The sequence below is a fragment of the Lepus europaeus genome, chromosome 2 (assembly GCF_033115175.1).
Source record: "Lepus europaeus isolate LE1 chromosome 2, mLepTim1.pri, whole genome shotgun sequence".
Lineage (NCBI taxonomy): Eukaryota > Metazoa > Chordata > Mammalia > Lagomorpha > Leporidae > Lepus > Lepus europaeus.
The window spans coordinates 64,037,817-64,058,595 of NC_084828.1; the positions used below are offsets into that span (position 1 = coordinate 64,037,817).

At 39.4% G+C, this 20,779-nt stretch overlaps 2 protein-coding genes across 2 annotated transcripts in view; one reads left to right on the forward strand and one right to left on the reverse strand.

The window, feature by feature from the left end:
* Nucleotides 1–20,779, forward strand: part of LOC133771604 (leukocyte surface antigen CD47-like) — a 158,365-nt gene that overhangs the window by 117,760 nt on the left and 19,826 nt on the right. The window lies entirely within an intron of this gene.
* MYH15 (myosin heavy chain 15) overlaps nucleotides 1–20,779 on the reverse strand; it is a 196,161-nt gene that overhangs the window by 13,863 nt on the left and 161,519 nt on the right. Inside the window, exons 34-36 of the mRNA XM_062207694.1 lie at nucleotides 12,669–12,861; nucleotides 12,280–12,483; nucleotides 6,992–7,117 (exon numbers count right to left, since the gene is read on the reverse strand). Of these exons, the coding sequence (XP_062063678.1) occupies nucleotides 6,992–7,117; nucleotides 12,280–12,483; nucleotides 12,669–12,861 (523 nt within the window). The remainder of the gene's footprint in view (nucleotides 1–6,991; nucleotides 7,118–12,279; nucleotides 12,484–12,668; nucleotides 12,862–20,779) is intronic.

Consider the following 20,779-nt stretch of genomic DNA (forward strand, 5'->3'; position numbering starts at 1 on the left):
ACATCTGAGAAGATGAATATCTGGAAATTTTACAGTCAGACCAAAAATTAGAATGAATTAGAAAACTAAAAAACACTGTTGGAGATCTACAGGATATTATAAAACAACCCAACATATGGGTCTAGGAGTTCCTGAAAGCATGGAAAGAGAGGATGGATTAGAAGGCTTTTTTTAGTGAAATAAATACAAAAAATTTCCCCTGTTAGGAAAAAGAAACATTCAAGTACAGGAACCACATAGAATTCCTAATAGAAATGACCAGAAAATAATTTCAGCATGACACATTGTAGTCAAAATCTCCACAGTAAAACACAGAAAAGATTCTAAAATGTGCACGAGAGAAATGCCAAATTTTTCAGAGGATCTCCAGATAGACTCACAGCTGACTTCTCATCAGAAACCCTACAGGCTAGGAAAGAATGGTGAGATATATTCCAAGTATTAAGAAAACAAAACTGTCAACTATTTATGAATAAAGGTAAAAATAAAGACCTTCCATAACAAACAGAAATTGAGAGAATTTGTCACCTCCCATCCAGCCTTACAAAAGATGCTACACTGAGAGCTGTGTTTGGTTCCTCAGGGTTGAGGGTGTGTCAAAGATGACACTCCCAGGTTAGGTGTGGTAAATCTCTCTTTCTTTTTTTTGATTTAAAAGGGAAGTAATTCCGCACAGCTGAATGTAATTGGAGGTAGTTAGCAGGCAAATGATATACCCACAGGAGCCAGAGATTGGAAGCTCTTTCCCAAGGACCACACAGGGAATCTCTGCTGCCCTCAGTGTGGGCTCCCATTCTCCTGCAGTCTCTCACTGGGTTGCCAAGTTAGATGCTAATCTCCTGTTATTTCACCCCTCCCCCCAGAGTCAGGTTTTTCTGCTAGGCTCAGGGCTGGTGCAGACCTGAGGTCGCCCTGCTTATGACGTATGTCCAAAATGGCGCCTGCTCTGTCTTGCTCGCCTTTGAGAGGTGAGCGGAGAGAGAGAAACTTGTGTCCGTATCGGTCACTTTTTTTATTTTTTTCCTATCTCTCTTCTAGTTAGCCTGGTGAACTTTTCCCCACGGAGTTTCAAGCCTCGTTCCCTCTAGCCTCCTCTTTCCGCTTGCCCGCTGGTATCTCGGGCTATTGAGGTTTGGCTCACCTCGCGTTCCAGCGCTGGTGTGTTGAGTCTGCCGCTGGTGTCCCGAACTTGGGCTCTCACGCTCTCCACGCAGGTCCACTGTGAATCACTAGTTCCGGAAGAGTTTCCTCTGCTGTTTCATCCCCTACTCTTCCTTGACCCTGCAGTATCTCCACTTATATTAAACTTTCTCTCCCCCCGGACTAATAGTGTGCTCCCTGCCTATTCCGCCATCTTGCCGCTCTGACAGTCCACTTAATATAGAGCCATAGTGTAACAAGAAAAAACACCACAGTGAAGAAACCAAATATCTCCAACAAGCCAAACAACAAACGCAAAAACCAAGCTAACAAGAACAAGGAAGACACTATGACGCCCCCAAATGAAAAAGACACCCCAATTCAAGATTATGAAGATGATGAGATCGAAGAAATGCAAGAAGCGGATCTCAAAAAATTGATAAGAACATTAAGAAGTTCTCAAAAACAAATTCTTGAACTACAGAAATCCTTAATGGACAAGATAGAAAATCTCTCTCGTGAAAGTGAAATATTAAGGAGGAATCAAAATGAAATGAAACAACTAGTGGAACAAGAAACTCTGATAGTGACGAGAAATCATAATGAAATGAAGAATTCAATAGATCAAATGACAAACACATTAGAGAGCCTTAAAAACAGAATGGGTGAAGCAGAAGAGAGAATATCAGACTTAGAAGACAGAGAACAGGAAAGGAAACAGGCAAACCAAAGAAAAGAAGAAGAAATTAGAAATCTAAAAAATATTGTCGGCAATCTACAGGATACTATTAAAAAACCCAACATTTGGGTTCTAGGAGTTCCTGAAGGCATGGAGAGGGAGAAAGGATTAGAAGGCATTTTCAGTGAGATACTAGCAGAAAATTTCCCAGGTTTGGAGAAGGACAGAGGCATCTTAGTACAGGAAGCTTATAGAACCCCTAATAAACATGACCAAAAGAGATCCTCACCACGACATGTTGTAATCAAACTCACCACAGTGAAACATAAAGAAAAGATCCTAAAATGTGCAAGAGAGAAACATCAGATTACTTTCAGAGGATCTCCAATTAGACTCACAGCAGACTTCTCATCAGAAACCCTACAAGCTAGAAGGGAATGGCGAGACATAGCCCAGGTACTAAGAGAGAAAAATTGCCAGCCCAGAATACTATATCCTGCAAAGCTCTCATTTGTGAATGAAGGTGAAATTAAGACTTTTCATAGCAAACAGAAACTGAAAGAATTTGTTGCCACTCATCCTGCCCTGCAAAAGATGCTTAAAGATGTGTTACACACAGAAACACAGAAACATGGTCACCAATATGAAAGAAGGTAAAGGAAGGAAACCTCACAGCAAAAGATCACAGGAAGCTCAATTTCTCTTTGACATAGAATTAAACTCTGATGCTCTGTTAAAGCAATGTGTTAAAGTAATCTATTATGTTCTTTTGATGTCTGTTAAATTCTAATTGTTCAAAAACAGCTGAATTTTTATTAAGAGCTATGGGTTATTTAAATATGTGCTTATTTTCAAAGATTTGAATAATCACCTTGTAACAATGATCACATTTGGTCTATGTTATGTCATGATTTTAAGGAATCTTATTTCAACCAGATATTTTGGATTTTGAGCCTTCTTGGCATTCTTGACAGGCATTCAAAAAATCAAAGTTTCAAACAATCTGGTCTCTAAAATTTCCAGTAAATCCTGGACTTTGGTTTTTCCAGTTTGGGCCCAACTGAAAAAATCGAAGGACCTATGTCTCTCATCTTATAGAGACACCAACTAATCAGTCTATTTGGAGTATATTGGAAGTACTGTCAAGATTTGATGTGGTACCAGACTTTAAGTTTCTATAATGGAAAATGCTATTAATACAAATGTTTGAAAATTAAAAAGTCTAATGATCTTGTGTTACTAGACATGATAGTTAACTTAATGAGAAAGCCCCAGAGGCCTAAAGGGTTAAATACTTGTAAAATCCTACAGGTGCTTTCAAAAATACTGTGAAGTAAGCAAGTGCCTCTTGTTGGTTGATGAGTTTATAATTTTAAACATGGCGACTTAAAGTATTTTGTCATCCACAGTTATATATGATGTGCTGCTCATAAAACTAAAGCGTTATTGGTTCTGTGTTTAGCTGTCCTCCTATAGGTTCCTATGGACTTTTTCCAGCCACTTCTATTGTATTCAGTACTTTGGGATGGCTCTGTAAACAGATGAAGCCAATAATGTATTAACAGTACCAACTGAGAGAAAGTATGGTTAACTGAGGTTACTAAAAAGAAAAAGCAATTCAAATCAATTGGCAATCTACAAAAAGAGTTAAAGATTTTAAAAGCTATTATTAAAATTGCTATATTGGTCTATTATGCTATATTATATGTGTGTACATATTGTATGTCCACATGGGGAAATTTTATTAAGAGTTTTATTTTAAATGGCTTATAGATAAGATTGTCCATAAATTTAAGCTGCTAAAATCAATCAAAGATACATTTTAATTTGTGGGACCTGAATCTGTGTATCATATGTTTTAGACTTGTTGGTAGAAAGAAACTAAAAACATTTTAGATGGTTGTGCTTAAGTTTACTGGCTAAACAAACTACACCATGTTAGATATTTAAGAGGTGTTTTCAAATACATGATTCTTAAAATTTATAGAAGGCATTGGACCTTCTGGTAAATGTTTTCTTAAGTTGTTATCTAATGGTTGAAACGGTTTGCTAAGTATTCATGTGATATTGCTATTGTCAGCAAGCGATCTAGGACTTGCTCCCTCATTTCTCTATTCTAAGCCCAACTTGTTCTTTCATTTCTCTATTCTCTTCAAGGTAGGAAACTAATTCTATTATGAAGGAATCTGTAGGATGCACAATTTAATCTTTAGACCTTACAAAAGAGATGGCTAACATTTTTCTATAATAGCATAGCCAAAATAAGAACTTAAATAATAATCTCATAGCTAGATTCACTTCGCCATCAGAGAAGTATACAGTAAGTAGAAAAAACCTCCCTTTCAGACCAAAGGGAAAGAAAGTTTTAAAGTGAGAATATAATTTTCCTCATGGGCATTGTCTACCTTAGAAAAACTACTACAGAACATGCCTGTGACTATAGACTTGTAGTTCAGGCCACCGAAGATTAGAGATGGGACTTGGGCGCTCCCTTGACTTGCATCCTCTGGTCTGCTTTAACACAAACCAGGAGGAAAAGAAAGCTAGGCATCAGAAGCAATGGGTGGCAGGCCTATTAATGGCAGATCTATACAGTGATCTGCCCTCAAGCAGACCCAACAGGCCAGTCCACTGCAGTGGCTTTCAATGTGGTAAGCCTGGGCTTCAGCAGAAGTCAGCTTATGAAGAGCCCTGGCAGCTCTGCCAAGAGTTGGATCACTGGAAATGGACCTGCCCTGGTGTCAAAGGATGCCCAGGTCAGAGCCACAGATCTTATTGGCTCTAAGCTGAAAAGCCCTTCACTCAGCCCAACTTCCAAAGTGACCACTGCAGCTGAGGGTAAGGTCAAGTAGGGTCAGCAACATTGCAGGCAGAACTGTAAATTTCTTGTTAGAGATGCCCCCTGCCTTTACCTGGCCAGCTCTCCTCCCAGGCCAGCCAAGTAATGAAAGTCAACAGAGTGCCTTCCCCTAGGAGGTTCACACCTCCCTTAGGATATACCCCATGTGAAGAGATAGATAGGTCTGGGCCTCTTAATTTACAAGGCCTAAAGCCCACCAGATTATTATCAAGCCCCTTCTATCAGGTTCTATTTGCCTCTCAATCAGAAAAATTACTTGTAGCTTAGACAGCACCTTTCTTAGCTCCTCTAATAATGACTCTGTCCTTTGTTCTACGCCCTGTCTAGTGCACTTGGGCCTCATTCCTTTGTAATCATAACCTCTACCACCAATGGCTCCACTCCCAACCTGTGTGTACTGATGGTCCTCTTCCCCACTTAATGCTGTATAATTGTTCAAACCTGGTAAATGCCACTCTTAGGATCCTTGGTTACTATCCTCACTCTGTCTTTTATGACCTTGTCTAAATATGATCAGAGTCGGTAAACTTGGAAGGCTTCCATAGCCTTGGCAACTCATGACAACAGCCTAGGATGGTTACTGGCGCCATAAACTAGAGTGTCAATTTGTTGGGTCAACAACAGGAGCCACTGTGCACTTGCTCCTCATGTGGGATCTCTGTCCTTAATGTGCTGTACATTGTGATTTAATGCTATAACTAGTACTCAAACAGTATGTTTCACTTTGTGTTGCTATGTGGGTGCAAACTGTTGAAATCTTTATACTAAATTGATCTTCTGTATATAAAGAGAATTGAAAATGAATCTTGATGCAAATGGAAGGGGAGAGGGAGCGGGCGAGGGGAGGGTTGCGGGTGGGAGGGAAGTTATGGGAGGGGGAAGCCATTGTAATCCATAAGCTGTACACTGGAAATTTATATTCATTAAATAAAAGTTAAAAAAAAAGATGTTACACACAGAAACACAGAGATATGGTCATCACTGTGGAAGAAGATGAAGACAGAAAATCTTTCAGTAAAACTACAAACGACATCCAAAGTAAACAATAGGACTAGTTATGGGAAAATGGGAGGGCAAAGTCCTCACTTATCAATAGTCACCTTGAATGTAAATAGCCTCAACTTTCCAGTTAAAAGATACAGAGAGGCTTAAAGGATTAAAAAACAGAACCCATCAATTTGCTGCCTGGAAGAAACACATCTCAGCTACAAAGATACCCACAGATTGAAGGTAAAAGGATGAAAAAAGATGTTCCAAGCTAACAGAAACTGAAAAAAGAGCTGATATAGCCATCCTAATATCAGACAGAATAGACTTCAACACAAAAACTATTAAAAGAGACAAAGAAGGGCACTGTGTCAAGAAAATCTTATCAAGACATCTTCCACGTTTCAAACACCTATCCCATCAGAATGCAGAAGTATTGTCCTGAAATAGCTGAGTGATAGCTGTATTTCTCCATTCTTAGAGGGCAATGTATATCACAATGACCTAGTGGCTGGGCTTTGGTGTCAAGGTTTTTCTTAGTGCTTCAACTGCTACAAAACTTGAACAAATCTAGACAGAAACTCTTTACCTCTTTTTAATTTTAAAATGATTAATGTAAAACATAATTGAATGTCTTGTATCGAGCTAGGTTTTCCACACACAAATACTCCCTTTCACTCTCCCTCCACTAGTATTTTTTTTGCTTGGTGGTACCTTTCTCTTTTTATGCCACTTCAGACAAGTACTGTGTCTATTCCCAGGGGATACATGGTGAGTGGTCTTCTCTCAGTTCCCACAAAGGCACAGTCAAGGCTTCCAGCCCATCTTGACCTTAGTGTCATTTAGGAAAAGTATCAGCATTAATAATTTTAAATTTGCAAATAAAGAAGATCCATAATCCCTGAAGCCCTTTATTAACCTAATTTTACTGTTCATGCTGTAGTATGAGTTGTAAAAAATAAGTGATTTAAACATTCTTTCAAGGCCACTGTCACAAAACCATTATGGACCCTAAGAATTAGTTATAAGAGAACACAAGAAAAATTGTTTTTAGACACTGGATATGTAGATTCACAGGTAGAAAGTGGCTAAACCTAAAAAAAAAAAGGACTACTATAAGGTTTTGCTTATCATAATTCAACTGCTGCTTTTCATTGCCAGGTTAGGTTGGAGGGGAGGAGCTAGCTGGGCTAATTCATCAAGCTGGAATAGAGAGACAAAAGGGATAACCGTCTGCTTCCTAGCTCTATAGGGAATCAATGGGACCCTTCTTTGCTCCAGTAAACTCTGGGCGATAGGCTTGAACAAGCAGTCTGTGGACCCACCTCAGTTGCTACTTTTGTGGCCTTCTCTTCTGCATTTTGAAGTCCCTGCTTTGCCTCTTGGGCTTCTTTCTGAAGCTGGGCAATATCAGCCTCCAATTTCTTCTTCTGGTTGAGGAGGGTTGTGTTCTAAGGAAAAAACATTGCTGTTAGGCAAGTTGAGACCATTATTGCAAGCAGATTTGTTTAAGACACAGTGGGAAGGAAGCAGGAACAAATTTTGTTACAGTTAAGCAAAAGGAATATATTTCAAAATGTTCATGAAAAATGGGCACAAAAAATTGAATCCTTGCATAGTTGGTTTCATAACATGCATTTTCATGATGTTTTTGAAGACCTATAATATGCAAGGACTTCAAATTTTCAACCAAAATGAATTTTTTGTTTTTAAAGATTTATTTATTTACATGAATGACAAAGATACAAAGAGAGAGAGAGAGAGAGAGATTCAGTCCACTGGCTCACTCCCCAAATGGCCACAATGCTGGAGGTGGGCTGATCCGAAGCCAAGAGCCAGGAGCTTCTTACGTATTTTCTACATGGGTGCATGGGTCCAAGTATTTGGACCATCCTCCACTGCCTTCCCAGGCACATGAGCAGAGAGCTGGATCAAAAATTATGCAACTGGGATAGGAACAACCACCCATACAGGATGCTGGTGCCACAGGTGGCAGCTTAACCTGCTACACCGCTGTGCCAGTCCCTGAATTTACTTTTTTTGTTCCACCAACATTTTGACGTCCTCTCATACTTGCATTCTTAATACATTGTTACCATTAAGGGCATACTTGAATGGATCCAATTTCATCCAATAGGATTTCAGGGCTAAATAGTTTTCTTCCTGAATCCAGGAAGAAGAAGAAGTTCCTCCTCCTTATCAACATCTTTTTCCTATATTACCTTGCAGGGGGGAGGAGATTGGAAAAGTACAATGAGCCTGATCTTCCCAACCTTAGCATCTCTTATTATTAACATAGGATTCCCTGTGTTCTGTGGAGCAGTTGCCCTAATTTTCTTCCTCGATTGTGACACTGAAGGCCAAAGACCTGCTGGCTATTTGTTTCATGGTTGAATCATGTTTTTTTCTGAGGGCATGAAATCTTAGGGTAGAAGTTGTTTATAAAAGGCATGGGGAATTTGTTTTTTATTTTTAGTTTTTTTTTGTTTTGTTTTGTTTTGTTTTTTTGACAGGCAGAGTAGATAGTGAGAGAGAGACAGAGAGAAAGGTCTTCCTTTTTGCTGTTGGTTCACCCTACAATGGCTGCTGCGGCCAGCGTATCTCGCTGAACCGAAGCCAGGAGCCAGGTGCTTCTCCTGGTCTCCCATGAAGGTGCAGGGCCCAAGCACTTGGGCCATCCTCCACTGCCTTCCCGGGCCATAGCAGAGAGCTGGCCTGGAAGAGGGACAACCGGGATAGAATCCGGCGCCCCAACCGAGATTAGAACCTGGTGTGCCAGTGCCACAAGGCGGAGGATTAGCCTGTTAAGCCACGGCGCCGGCCTAATTTTTTTTTTTTTTACATTATCTTGTTTATATTATCATTTTACTTTATACCATTAGTGTCTCTCTTGGTTGCAGGAATAGCATTGGAAATAGACATTCCTTCCTCATAGACTTTACCTTCTTCCATGTCATGAAACATCTTCTTTTTTGAAGATTTATTTATTCAATATTTATTTGAAAGGTGAGTTACAGAAGAGAGGGTGAGGAGAGAGACAGAGAAAATCTTCCATCTGTTGGTTCACTCCCCAAATGGCAACAATGGCCAGAGCTGGGCCCATCTGAAGCCGGGAGCTAGGAGCATCTTCTAGGTATCCCACATGAAGTCAGGGGCTGAAATGCTTGGGCCGTCTTCTACTGCTTTCCCTGGTGCATTAGCAGGGAGCAAGATCAGAAGTGGAGCAACCAAGACTCAAATGGGCATCCCCATGGGATGCTGGCACTGCAAGTGGTGGCTTTACCCGCTGTGCCACAATGAAGCATCTTCAGTGCTGCTACCCATTGCCTTTAAGTAGAATGGCTTTTGTGAATATTCAGGATTTATATTACCATAAGCATGAACTGGAATGGAAGAAATTATCTTCCAGGGTTTTTTCCCAGGATGCTCACTGCACATAATTCTATAGAAACTCTTTCTTCATAAAGGAAAGTACAGGTATAAATGCTGATTATTTGTAAACAAAATCATTTAAAATAGCATAGGCAGAGTGTAGCAAAAACTTTTACAAGATGAAAATCTATAATATACTTCAGAAATAATAAGCAAGGGAGGATAAACAAACTGCTAGATTAAATCTCTTAATGACAAAGGAAGATTCTAAGAGAAGGAAATGAAGAAACTACAATAAAACTAGAAAACAGCAAAACAGCAATACTAAGAGCTTACTTTTTGTTAATTACTCTAAATGTAAATAGGTTAAATTCTCGAATTAGAAGACATAAATGACAGCATGGATATAAAAACCAAACCCAACTATAGGTTGCTTCCAAGAAAGTCACTCCAGTTCTTAGGATAAGCATAGACACAAAGTAAAGGACTGGAGTAAGGTATTCCATGCACATGAACTCCAAAAGAAAGCAGAAATAGCCATATTTAATCATTAGCAGTAAAAAAAAAGATAGGGAACATCAAATATATAATGATAAAGGGTTCAATCAGCAAGGAGCAATAGCAATTTTATATAATAGAGAGCACCCAAATATCAAAAGTAAATATGAGTAGTCATAAAGGGAGAGACAGACTCCAGTACAATAATGTTGGTACTAACCACCTTAGTTTTAACAATGGACAGTTTATCCAGACAGAAAATCAAAAACTGAGGGTTGAACTGAATGCTAAATCAATAGGATATAATAGGTACCTACAGAACAATCAACAGCTGCAGAATACACCTCCTTTTCAACAGCATATGGAGCACTCTTCATATGGTAGGCTATGAAAAATGCCTCCAATTTTAAAAAGCTGAAATCATAGCACATATCCTTTCTTACCATAAAGCAATAAAACTAAAAACTAATAACAAATTAGAAGGCCATACAATGTCATGGAAATTAAACATCTTTCTTCTGAGCAATCAGTCAAAAAAAGACAGTAAGGAAATTTAAAATTGATTGAAAATGGGAAAACAGTATACTAAAATTTACAGGACATATCAAAAGCACTGCTGAGAGGGAAATTTATCAATACATCCAAAAAATAGAAAAGAACTTATCAGTGAACCTCAAAGAACTAAAACCCAATAACAAATTACATACATATAGCCAACTGATTTTTGATAAAAAGTGCTCAGACCATATAGTGGAGTGAGAATAATCTCTTTAACAAATGGTTCTGGCTAAACTGGATAAATAGATATAGAAAATGAAATTAGATCCATACCTCTCACTATATACAAAAATCAACTCAAGATAGTTCAAAGGCCTAAATTTAAGACCTAAGTTACCAGAAGAAAATGTAGGGGAACCACTTTAAGACATTGGTGTAGGGGATGACTTGGACAAGACCCCAAAGCACAGACAATAAAAGCAAAACTAAACACATGGGACAACATCAAACTCAGAAGCTTTTGCACAACAAAGCAAGCAATCAATAGAGTGAAAATACATCCAACAAAATAGGAAAAAAATATTTACAAGCCACCTATCTGACAAAGGATTAATATCCCAAATACATCAGCAAGTTAAAAAACTCAACAAGGAAAAAACAATCTATTTGAGAAATGTATAAAAGGCTTCAATAGATAGTTCCCAATAGAAGATATATAAATGATTAGCAAATGTAGGAAAAATGCTGACCATTACTAGCCATCTGTGAAATGCAAATCAAAACCTCAATGAGCTTCACCTCATCCCTTTCAGAATGGCTAAAATCCAAAAGACAGATAATAACAAATGCTGGTGGGGATGTGGACAAAGGAGAATACTTACACACTGTTGGGAATGTAAATTAGTGCAGTCACTGCAGAAAACAATGTGGAGATCTTAAAAGACTAGAAATAGACTTGCTGTAAGATTAAGCAATCCCACTGTTGGGTGTATACCCAAAAGACTTTAATACAATGTATCAAAAATATAACTGCACCACCATGTTTATAGCAGTGCTGTTCATGTTAGCCAACATTTGGATCTAATCAAGGTGTCCATCACCACATGAATGGATAAGAAAATGGTGTGTGTGTGTGTGTGTGTGTGTATATATATATATATATATATATATATATATATATAATATTACCTAGCTATTAAAAAGAATGAAATTCTACCATTTTTAGCACAATGGACACAACTGGAGGACATTCTGTTGACTAAGATAAGCTGGTCCAAGAAAGACAAATACCACACATTTTCCATGGGGATAAAATTTTAAAAACAAACAAAAAGGAAAGAAAAATAAATTTGTGTATCAGGATTACAGCAAATATTGTTTTGTAAAACCTTGTTTTGGGGCCAGCACTGTGGCGTAATAGGTCAATTCTCTCCCTACAGTGCTGGCATCCTATATGGGTGCTGATTCATTTCCCAGCTACTCCACTTCCAATCCAGCTCTCTGCTAATGGCCTGAGAGGGCAGAAGATGGCCCAAGTGCTTAGGACCGTGTACCCTCATGGGAGACACAGAAGAAGTTCCTGGCTCCTGGCTTTGGATCAGGCTAGCTCTAGCCATTGTAGTCATTTGGGGAGTGAACCAGCAGATGGAAGACTCCTCTCTCTGTCTCTCCCTCTCTCTGTCTATACCTCTGCCTCTCAAATAAATATATAAATCTTTAAAAAAAAAAAACCTTTATTTTATACCTTTGCCAAACCAATGGTTCAGAATGTTATAGTGCTATAATTGTAATGATTTGTGATTATTTTAGAATTTACTGTATATGGGTGAAATGATCATTTTCTTATCAATTATTATTTATAGTCAATATCTATTCCCACTAAACTAGTTCTTTTTGATTTTTACTCATTAAGCTTCTTATTTGGTGAAGTATTAAGTCTTTATTGTTTTGTAATTTTAAAATACGTTATCTCAGAAACTAAAAATAATAAGAGAGGAAAAGAGGGTGGGATGGACAGAGGTGGAGGGAGGGCAGAAGGGAATATCAATATGTCCTTAGAATTGTATCTACAAATTACATTGAATCTGTTAAAAACTAATTAAAAATTAAAAGAAAAAAATTTAAAAGCAAAAAACCTTGATTTTAAAAAGGCATAGAAACTGGGCATGGTCTAAAGCTGAGCCAACTGTGGAAATCACCATCTTCAACCAACTGAACCAGCTAATGGAGAGTTTCTGGACCCCACCTGGGTATGGAAAAGGTTGATTCTTTCTGTGGCTTCCAGGAGTTCTTCTTCTGCCAGCTTGCGCCCACGCTCACTTTGCTCCTGCAAGAACCTTAGTTCTTCCAGTTCAGACTGCAGCAGGGAGTTGCGCTGTTCAGCCACGGCCACCTGTTCCTTCAGATCACTGTTCATGAGTGTGCTGTCATCCAGCTTCCTTTGAAGGTCCTGTGAGAGAACAGACAGGGCTGGAGCACAGTTTCCTCTGAGTTCAACATGGGTTGTGTCCCATGTGAATGTAAGCCTGTGTCTACTCTCTTCATTGTCTCCACCTGTATTGTTCAATACACTCTGTTGCTTCCGTGAAAAGAGACATTTCTCACCCCTTTCCCGTTAGTACAGTTTGAAAATACCTTCATTTGACCCTGAAACTTGCCCAGGGAGTTGGTTGTCTCTGACAGCTTCCGTTGGGCACCACGAAGCTGAAATTCCATCTCGTTGAGGTCCGCTTCCATCTTCTTTTTCAGTCGGGTTGCCTCCATTCTGCTCCTAGCCTCAGAATCCAGATTTGACTGCAGGGAGTCAATAGCACACTGCTGTTTCCTCCTATTTTTGGAGTAATAAGAAGGGAAGACCAAAATCGCACATAAAAATTAAGAAAGTATACCATAAATTAAGAAAATATATGTTCACAAGAGTTTAGGAAACCATGTGGGGAAGACTTAGCCTCATATGAGAGACCCCCTGAAGAATAGTCCAAGACATTCACATGGATTTCTAGAGTGGCTAAGGATGAAGGAAGGATGCTCTTTCAGTAAGCCATATTTTTTTTAATTTAATGCCATTTTCTTCCTTTCTAAGATTTATTTATGTATTTGAAAGGCCGGGTTAGAAAGGGAGAAACAGAGATCTTCCTTCCCATGGTTCACTCCCCAAATGGCCACAGCAGCCAGAGCTGTGCTAAGCCAAAGCCGGGAGCCAGGAGCTTCTTCTGTGTCTCCCATGTGGGTACAGGGGCCCAAGAAAGTGGGCCATCTTTAATTGCTTTTCAAGGCACATTAGCAGGGAGCTGGGTTGGAAGTGGAGCAGCCACAGCAGCTCGAACTGGCGCCTATATGCGATGTCAGCACTGCACGTGGCAGCTTAACCTGCTGCACCACAGCACCAGTCCTGGCCATAATATTTAAATTACTTTCAATGGTAAAAATTCTGAAGGGCAGGAAAGAGCTACCTGGTTTAGGACAAGTCCTGAGATTCAGCGATATTAGGGTGCTTGAATAAGTTCATGGAAAATGAAAATAAAAGATAAATTTTGAAATCCATACAAATGAGGAGTGTTCAAAAAGTTAATGGAAATGCATATTAGGGAAAAACTGTGCAAGTGTATTTTTGAAGTATATTCATATTGTTCTAATGACCTATAAATACTAACTCTTCTAGAATAGAATGGTTATCTTTTGCTAGATATTTGGATAAGAAAACCAACTGCTGTATGACATTGAAGTACTTTACTATTCCAATGTAAGAACTAAAACTCTGCACTGAAACCTTATTTACACAGTGGCTAAAAAGACAGCAGCCATGTGTTCAGGAAGTGCTATGGTCTGAAGGTGTCCTGTAAAACTTATGTGTTGCAAACTTGGTACCCAATGCAGCAGTGGTAGGAGGTAGCACCTTTGGGAGCTGATTAAGTCATGAAGCCTTTGACCTCACTTGTGAATGGATTCATTCATTCATGACTTAGTGGCTTAATGGGTTATAGCTCTGTCCCCCATGTCGTGCCCTTTGCCATGTTTTGATGCAGCAAGAAGGCTCTCAACAGAAAGGGAATCAGTGCTGGCATCAGGCTCTTGGATTTCTCAGTTTCCAGAACAATAAATGAAATAAACCTATATTCTTCATAAATTTTTATGCTATACTATTTTGTTATTGCAACTGAAATTAGAATTGGACAGGAAGGCAATAAAATGCTTTGGAAAATCCATGGACATTTTCATTTTACAACCCTCATGAAGTTATTTTGGAATCGTGTGACCAAGTTCTAGTTGATAGGCTAGAGGCAGTAGTAAGTCTCACCATTCCAAGCCTCACTCACACAATTTTCTAATTTTGTGACCCTGTACTCTATTCTCCCCATCTGTGGAAAACTTGGTGGAAAACATGGAAAGTCATATCATTAAAAGATGGAAAGAAACTGGGCTTTTGACTATGAGTAGTGGCCAACTCTCCATCCTATCTTTTCATCCCACATTAACCTCTAGACATGGACGCCCCCCCCAAAAAAATTCTATTCTTCTAAGCCACCAAGATTTAGTGATCCTTATTCCGGGAAGTTTAACTACTATTATTAACATATGTCCTCTTAAGCTGACCCCATGACATGTGACAACAGTGCTAAAATGTAGAAGACAGAACAAAAGAGCTTTCCTCATGGAGCTCAGCTGTACAAATAGAAAAAGCATATTCATCTTGGGTCAAAATTTGAGTTCACACTGAATTGTCAGAGTTTGTGACCTGATCTCTTAGGTTTATCCACTAGGCATGTAGCCTACAGGGAAGTATATTCATAGTTTGCAATTGAGTCACATTGGAGCACCAACTTTTCATGGCCACCCATCTCCTCACTAGTGGGTGGAGGGGCACAGAAGCAGTTATCAAAAGTGTCTTGGAAAAAACTTTCTGTTTCTAAAACTAGGGTTACCACCTCTCCTCTGCCAGTCTTACTTCCTCAGTCCACAGCATTTGAGGCTGGCATGTCATGGCTATCGTTAGGTCCCTGGATTTTGTTCAGTTCCAGATGAGAATGCTATGGTGTACAAGTATGTAGAGTTAAAAAGGACAATATAGACTGAAGTGAGTTTCTACTTCATATGTTGATGCCCTAACCTATAGTGTCTCAAAATATAACTATATCTGGAAACATGTCCTTTAAACCAATGCCATCTCATTAGTCCAAGTGATCAATTTCAGTTCACAATTAATCACCCTGATAGGTCTAAGAGTCAAAGGGATCACATAAACAAGACTAGTGTCTGCTAATACTAACTGATAGAATCAGAAAGGGAGAGAAGAATCCAACATGGGAAGTGGGATACACAGCAGACTCATAGAATGGCAGATGACCTAAATAGCAGTCTGGCCTCAGAATCAGCCCTTAAGGCATTTGGATATGGCTGAAGAGCCCATGAGAGTATTTTAGGCATGGAAAGCCAAGACACTCTGGCAAAAAAAAAAAAAAAAAAAAAAAAAAGAGGAAGACCTAAATGAAAGATCTCTGTGAATGAGATCCCAGTGGAAAGAACAGGGCCATCAAAGAAGGAGGTACCTTTCTCTGAAGGGAGGAGAGAACTTCCACTTTGACTATGACCCCATCGGAATAAGATCGAAGTCGGCGAACCCTAAAGGCTTCCATAGCCTTGGCAACTCATGACTAGAGCCTAGGGAGATTACTGACGCCATAAACAAGAGTGTCAAATTGTTAAGTCAACAACAGGAGTCACTGTGTACTTACATCTCATGTGGGATCTGTCCTTAATGTGTTGTCCAATGTGAAGTCATGCTATAACTAGTACTGAAACAGTATTTTTACACTTTGTGTTTCTGTGTGGGTGCAAACTGATGAAATCTTTACTTAGTACATACTAAATTGATCTTCTGTATATAAAGAGAATTGAAAATGAATCATGATGTGAATGGAATGGGAGAGGGAGTGGGAGATGGGAAGGGTGCGAGTGGGAGGGAAATTATGGGGAGGGGAAGCCATTGTAATCCATAAACTGTACTTTGGAAATTTATATTTACTAAATAAAAAAATAAAGATAAGATAAAATGCTAAAGATAAAATAAAAGGTAAAATGAAGCTGTTAGGGTTGTCCCTTAATGCATTAGGATTGCTATACTTAACAATAAGAGGAAAAGACAGCAGGGGTATGTGTGCGCTGAGGAAAGATTATGTAGGGACACAGAAGATGACCATCTTTCTGCAAACCAAAAACAGAGACCTCAGGAGAAATCACCAAACATGCCAACACCTTGATATGAGGTTTGTAAGTCTTCATAACTGAGAAAATTAATTTCTGATATTGAAGCCACTCACCTATTTTGTGACAGTAGCCCTGGAAGTCTAATGGGATGCTACATTCAACATTCAAGCTTGGGGACACTTCTCTGCTTCCCCTCTAGGAAAGTCTTTTTTGCCCCAGCTAACTTTCCTTACACATAACAGTAAAATATTCCTAGCCTGGTGTTAAATCTGCTGTACAGAAATACAAACTAAATATTTCAAGCAGTACTTCTACAGTTGTTCATAAAATTTCATGAATTTTTGTACAGACAAGTTCAATGTTTTAACATGCAAATAACATATGCCTAGAAAATACCTGCTAAATAATCAACACAGTTGATGCAGAAGCAGGAAATCTAGAAAATGAAAATTCACTCAAGTACTCATACATTTTTCTAAAGCAATATGAGGCACACAGGTCCAAGAGCAATATAGTAAGAATTTTTTTTTTCCTGAAATGTGAAATAGATTTGAGAAGAGAAATTAAAGGAAGCATTTAAAAATCAGACTATGAAAAACTAATGATTTGGAGCCGGTGCTGTTGGTGTAGCAAGTGAGGCTGCCACCTGCAGTGCCGGCATCCCATATGGGCACTAGTTCAAGTCCTGGCTGCTCCACTTCCGATCCAGCTCTCTGCTATGGCCTAGGAAAGCAGTAGAAGAAGGCCCAAGCCCTTGGGCTCCTACCCCCATGTGGGAGACCCAGAAGAAGCTCCTGGCTCTTGGGTTCAGATTGGCAGCACAGCTCCAGCCACTGTAGCCTTTTAAGGTGTGAACCAGTGGATGGAAGACCTCTCTCTCTCTCTCTCTCTCTCTCTCTCTCTCTCTCTGTATAACTCTGACTTTCAAATAAATAAATCTCAAAAAAAGAAAAACTGATGATTTAATATCAACAGTTCAGTAAGTCATTTCCCTTCAGATACTTCTATGTCAGAGAAATATGAGGTTTTCGTTAATCCAAATGTGATTCATCTTTAACTTAACTTACAAGGTCTTTTGCTAACTAAATACCATGTCTGAGTTTGAGAATCAACTTTCTGAAGATAATGCAAAGTATTTTACTTAGAAACAGGAAGATATTTAAACATAACCAAACACATTCTCCTGGCAGAGGCTCACTTAGATAATAAAAGAAATCAAGTCAGGTTGTACATATAAATTAAGATCAGGTAGCAAAGTGTGACATGACTGAGTTTAGAACAATAGACTATGTGGAAGGAAAAGACAATGAAACATTAGTAGGTACCTGCAGCTATAGACAATGGGTGGGTAAACAGGGACTGTGAACCAGACCCCAACATGCACATTTCCTATTGATTATGGCTGCATTCAAGTCGCAACTACATAGCTGAGTAGTCTCTACAGAGACAATATGACCCACAAGCTAAAAATATCTACTATCTGGCACTTTATTAAAAAAAAAAAAAAAGTTTGCCTAAACCTTCTGCAGGGGAGGAAGGAATTTCAGTGCCTCATCCCTAAAAATGTACTCTGTGGATGTGTCTAGGGAAACAGCAAAATTCTGACCAGATATGTCATGACTCTGGGCTAATGATGACACACATTTTACCTTGGCCCAAATAGATGGGAGAGGGTTGGTGGCCCTGAAGTTTCAGGTTGTACCTGATCTACCTATTCTCAATTCAGTATTGGCCTTTTGATAAGGATTCATTTACATGACAATTATGGCTACCAGTTGGTCTTCAAGCTAGACTTCCTTCCTGGATCTAGGATGGAGAAGATTATGCCAGTCAGCCAAGTGCCTCCCCTCCTTCCATCAGTGACTGCATTGGCCACTCCTTCCCTCTATGTATGGCAATTATTTGTAGAAGTAAAAAATAACACCATTCTTACAAGTTTAGGAAGCCTTGACTAGACTCATTGTATATAGTGTAATTAGTGTCAGTAGGTGAAACACATAACACACACTGCCAACACTCAAATATCGTTCAAATTTGTTTAATGACCAACAGATATCCAGGCTGGTGTGACTCAGGATTAATTCTCAACAGAGAGCTCAGCCACATAGAATGAAATGGATGAGTTATACAGTTTGTTGCACTATCATGGTTTTGTCTGCTTATGAGTCTGTCTTCTGCTCTCTTGATATTTTTTTGACAGGCAGAGTGGACAGTGAGAGAGAGAGAAAGAAAGGTCTTCCTTTGCCTTGGTTCACCCTCCAATGGCTGGCGCGGCTGGCGCGCTGCAGCCGGCACACCGTGCTGATCTGAAGCCAGGAGCCAGGTGCTTATCCTGGTCTCCCATTGTGGGTGCAGGGCCCAAGCACTTGGGCCATCCTCCACTGCGTTCCCAGGCCACAGCAGAGAGCTGGCCTGGAAGAGAGTCAACCAGGACAGAATCCGGCGCCCCGACTGGGACTAGAACCCGGTGAGACGGTGCCACAGGCAGAGGATTAGCCTAGTGAGCTGTGGCGCCGGCCCTGCTCTTGTGATTTTACTGACTTCATTTGTCCTGTGTTAATAGGCTCTTTCATTTCTTATGGGAATATCAATGGTTTATGGGTACATAGGACTTGCCCTCACTCAATATGGGGATGTTCAAAACTTCATGTAAAATGTATGTAATGAAAAAAATTTTGCATAGATTTCAAAAATTTTTGTAACAAAATAAGCGTCTCTTAATTCCATTTTCCATGATTTTTTAAAGTATCTTCTTGTTTTCCTTGAGGTCTGCTACATTTCAGGTGTTGTTTGCCTCCCTTACCCCAAGGTTTATGTGTTAGGAGCTTGGCCCCCAAGATGGCAGTATTGGGAAAAGGTATGGAGCCTTTAGGAAGTGGGGCATACAGAGAGGTCATTAGGTCAGTTGGGTCTTGCCTTGACAAAGGATTAAGGTACTTCTCATGGGACCCTGGTTAATTCTCACAAGAGTTGTTATAAAAGACTCGGCTGTCAGTCAATCTCTCTCAATTCCCATATCAAGATGTGATCTTCGCTCACATACACCCCTGCCATTGCTTTCTGCCACAATGTGATACAGCTGAGAGGGCCCACGGGTGCACTGAATTGAATCCTTCACCATGCTCTTGAATCTCCAAAACTACGAGATTAAAAAATAGCCTTCCTCAGCTATTTTTTTGTCAGTGAAAAAGTGACCAAAAAAGATATCTGACTTACCTGACATTTATGTATTGCTCATATTTTCCCCTTGCATTCTGTTCAATTTCCTTAAAATCCTCTCCTAGCCTTTAAATCAGATTAAACTATTGAACAGACATTTTGATAGAATTAGTACTCAAACAGAGTAGTAAGGACCTAGGATGGCATCCATGACATCTTGTAGAATATACTCATCTTTCCTTCCTAGCGGTACCTATTAAAAGTTATTATGGGTCTCACACACACACACACACACACACAGAAATTTATGTAGTTCTCCTCCCCTTCCTCCAGCCTACTCCTTCATAGTTTATGCCTGCTTTCAGTTCTTCCTTCTCCCAGACCCAGCTGTTTGGTTCTCTGGCTTCCCTTGCACTAAAATTATCATCAGTGGTACAAAGTCCTAGCACATTCAGATACACTTGAAGAAAGCTAGCCTCTCTGAGGATGAATTTTTCCCAGCTAAGTTTACTTAGAAGTACGGGTTTGATGTTATTTGAAATCAGATTTTGTTTTTCCTTTCTCCTTTTTCAACTGCCCAACAAGATGTTGATTTTTATTCCACACAGAAGGAAGTAGAGCATATATCAAGGTACAATGGTTTTGTCATTTGTCAAAAATATTCTTTGAGTCTTTGACTCAGTGCCTCTTAAGTAGACCAGAATTCTTCATCAAGGGAAGTTCTCAAAAAAATGGCAGTTAATGAGAGCACAGGTACCTCAAAGCACACAGAGGGCCAGACTTGGCTTGACATTCTCATTAAAAAGGAACCCCATGGGAATTATGTCTGAACATGAGCTATGGGAAAAAACCCAGCTCAAAAAAATCAATGGCTTCTTTTCAAAATTATTTAATCACTTTGAAAACAAGTTGCCAATTGGACCTCAAACCCAAGTGATATGTCTAGCAGATCCACAGCATTGACTTACAGGAACAGATCTGATAAATAATATAATCATGGTTAATTCTGTGTCATTATAATTGTGCCTTTGAACTAGAGTATGAAGTGCTAGCCAATATCAGCTTACTGATCTACCTCACTACTTTCTTTCACTTGGAGGTCATACTTTTATCCTCTCATGTCCCTGAGATGCTAAGAAGTGGACATCTAAATTCACTGCCTTGTTATGATGAAGGTATAAGAAGATCCTGCAACCCCTGCATCTTGGCTAATTCACTTTCCTGACTACTAAGTCTCAGTCGTTTCCAGGGATTCAGTAAGCAACTTAGCTCCTGGCTTCTATCTCCAAAAGACCACAGGTACAGGCAGGGTGTGTGTGAAAAGTTCACTGAAATGTGACATTAATTTTAATGAACATAATCCAATATTTTACTCCTTCCAC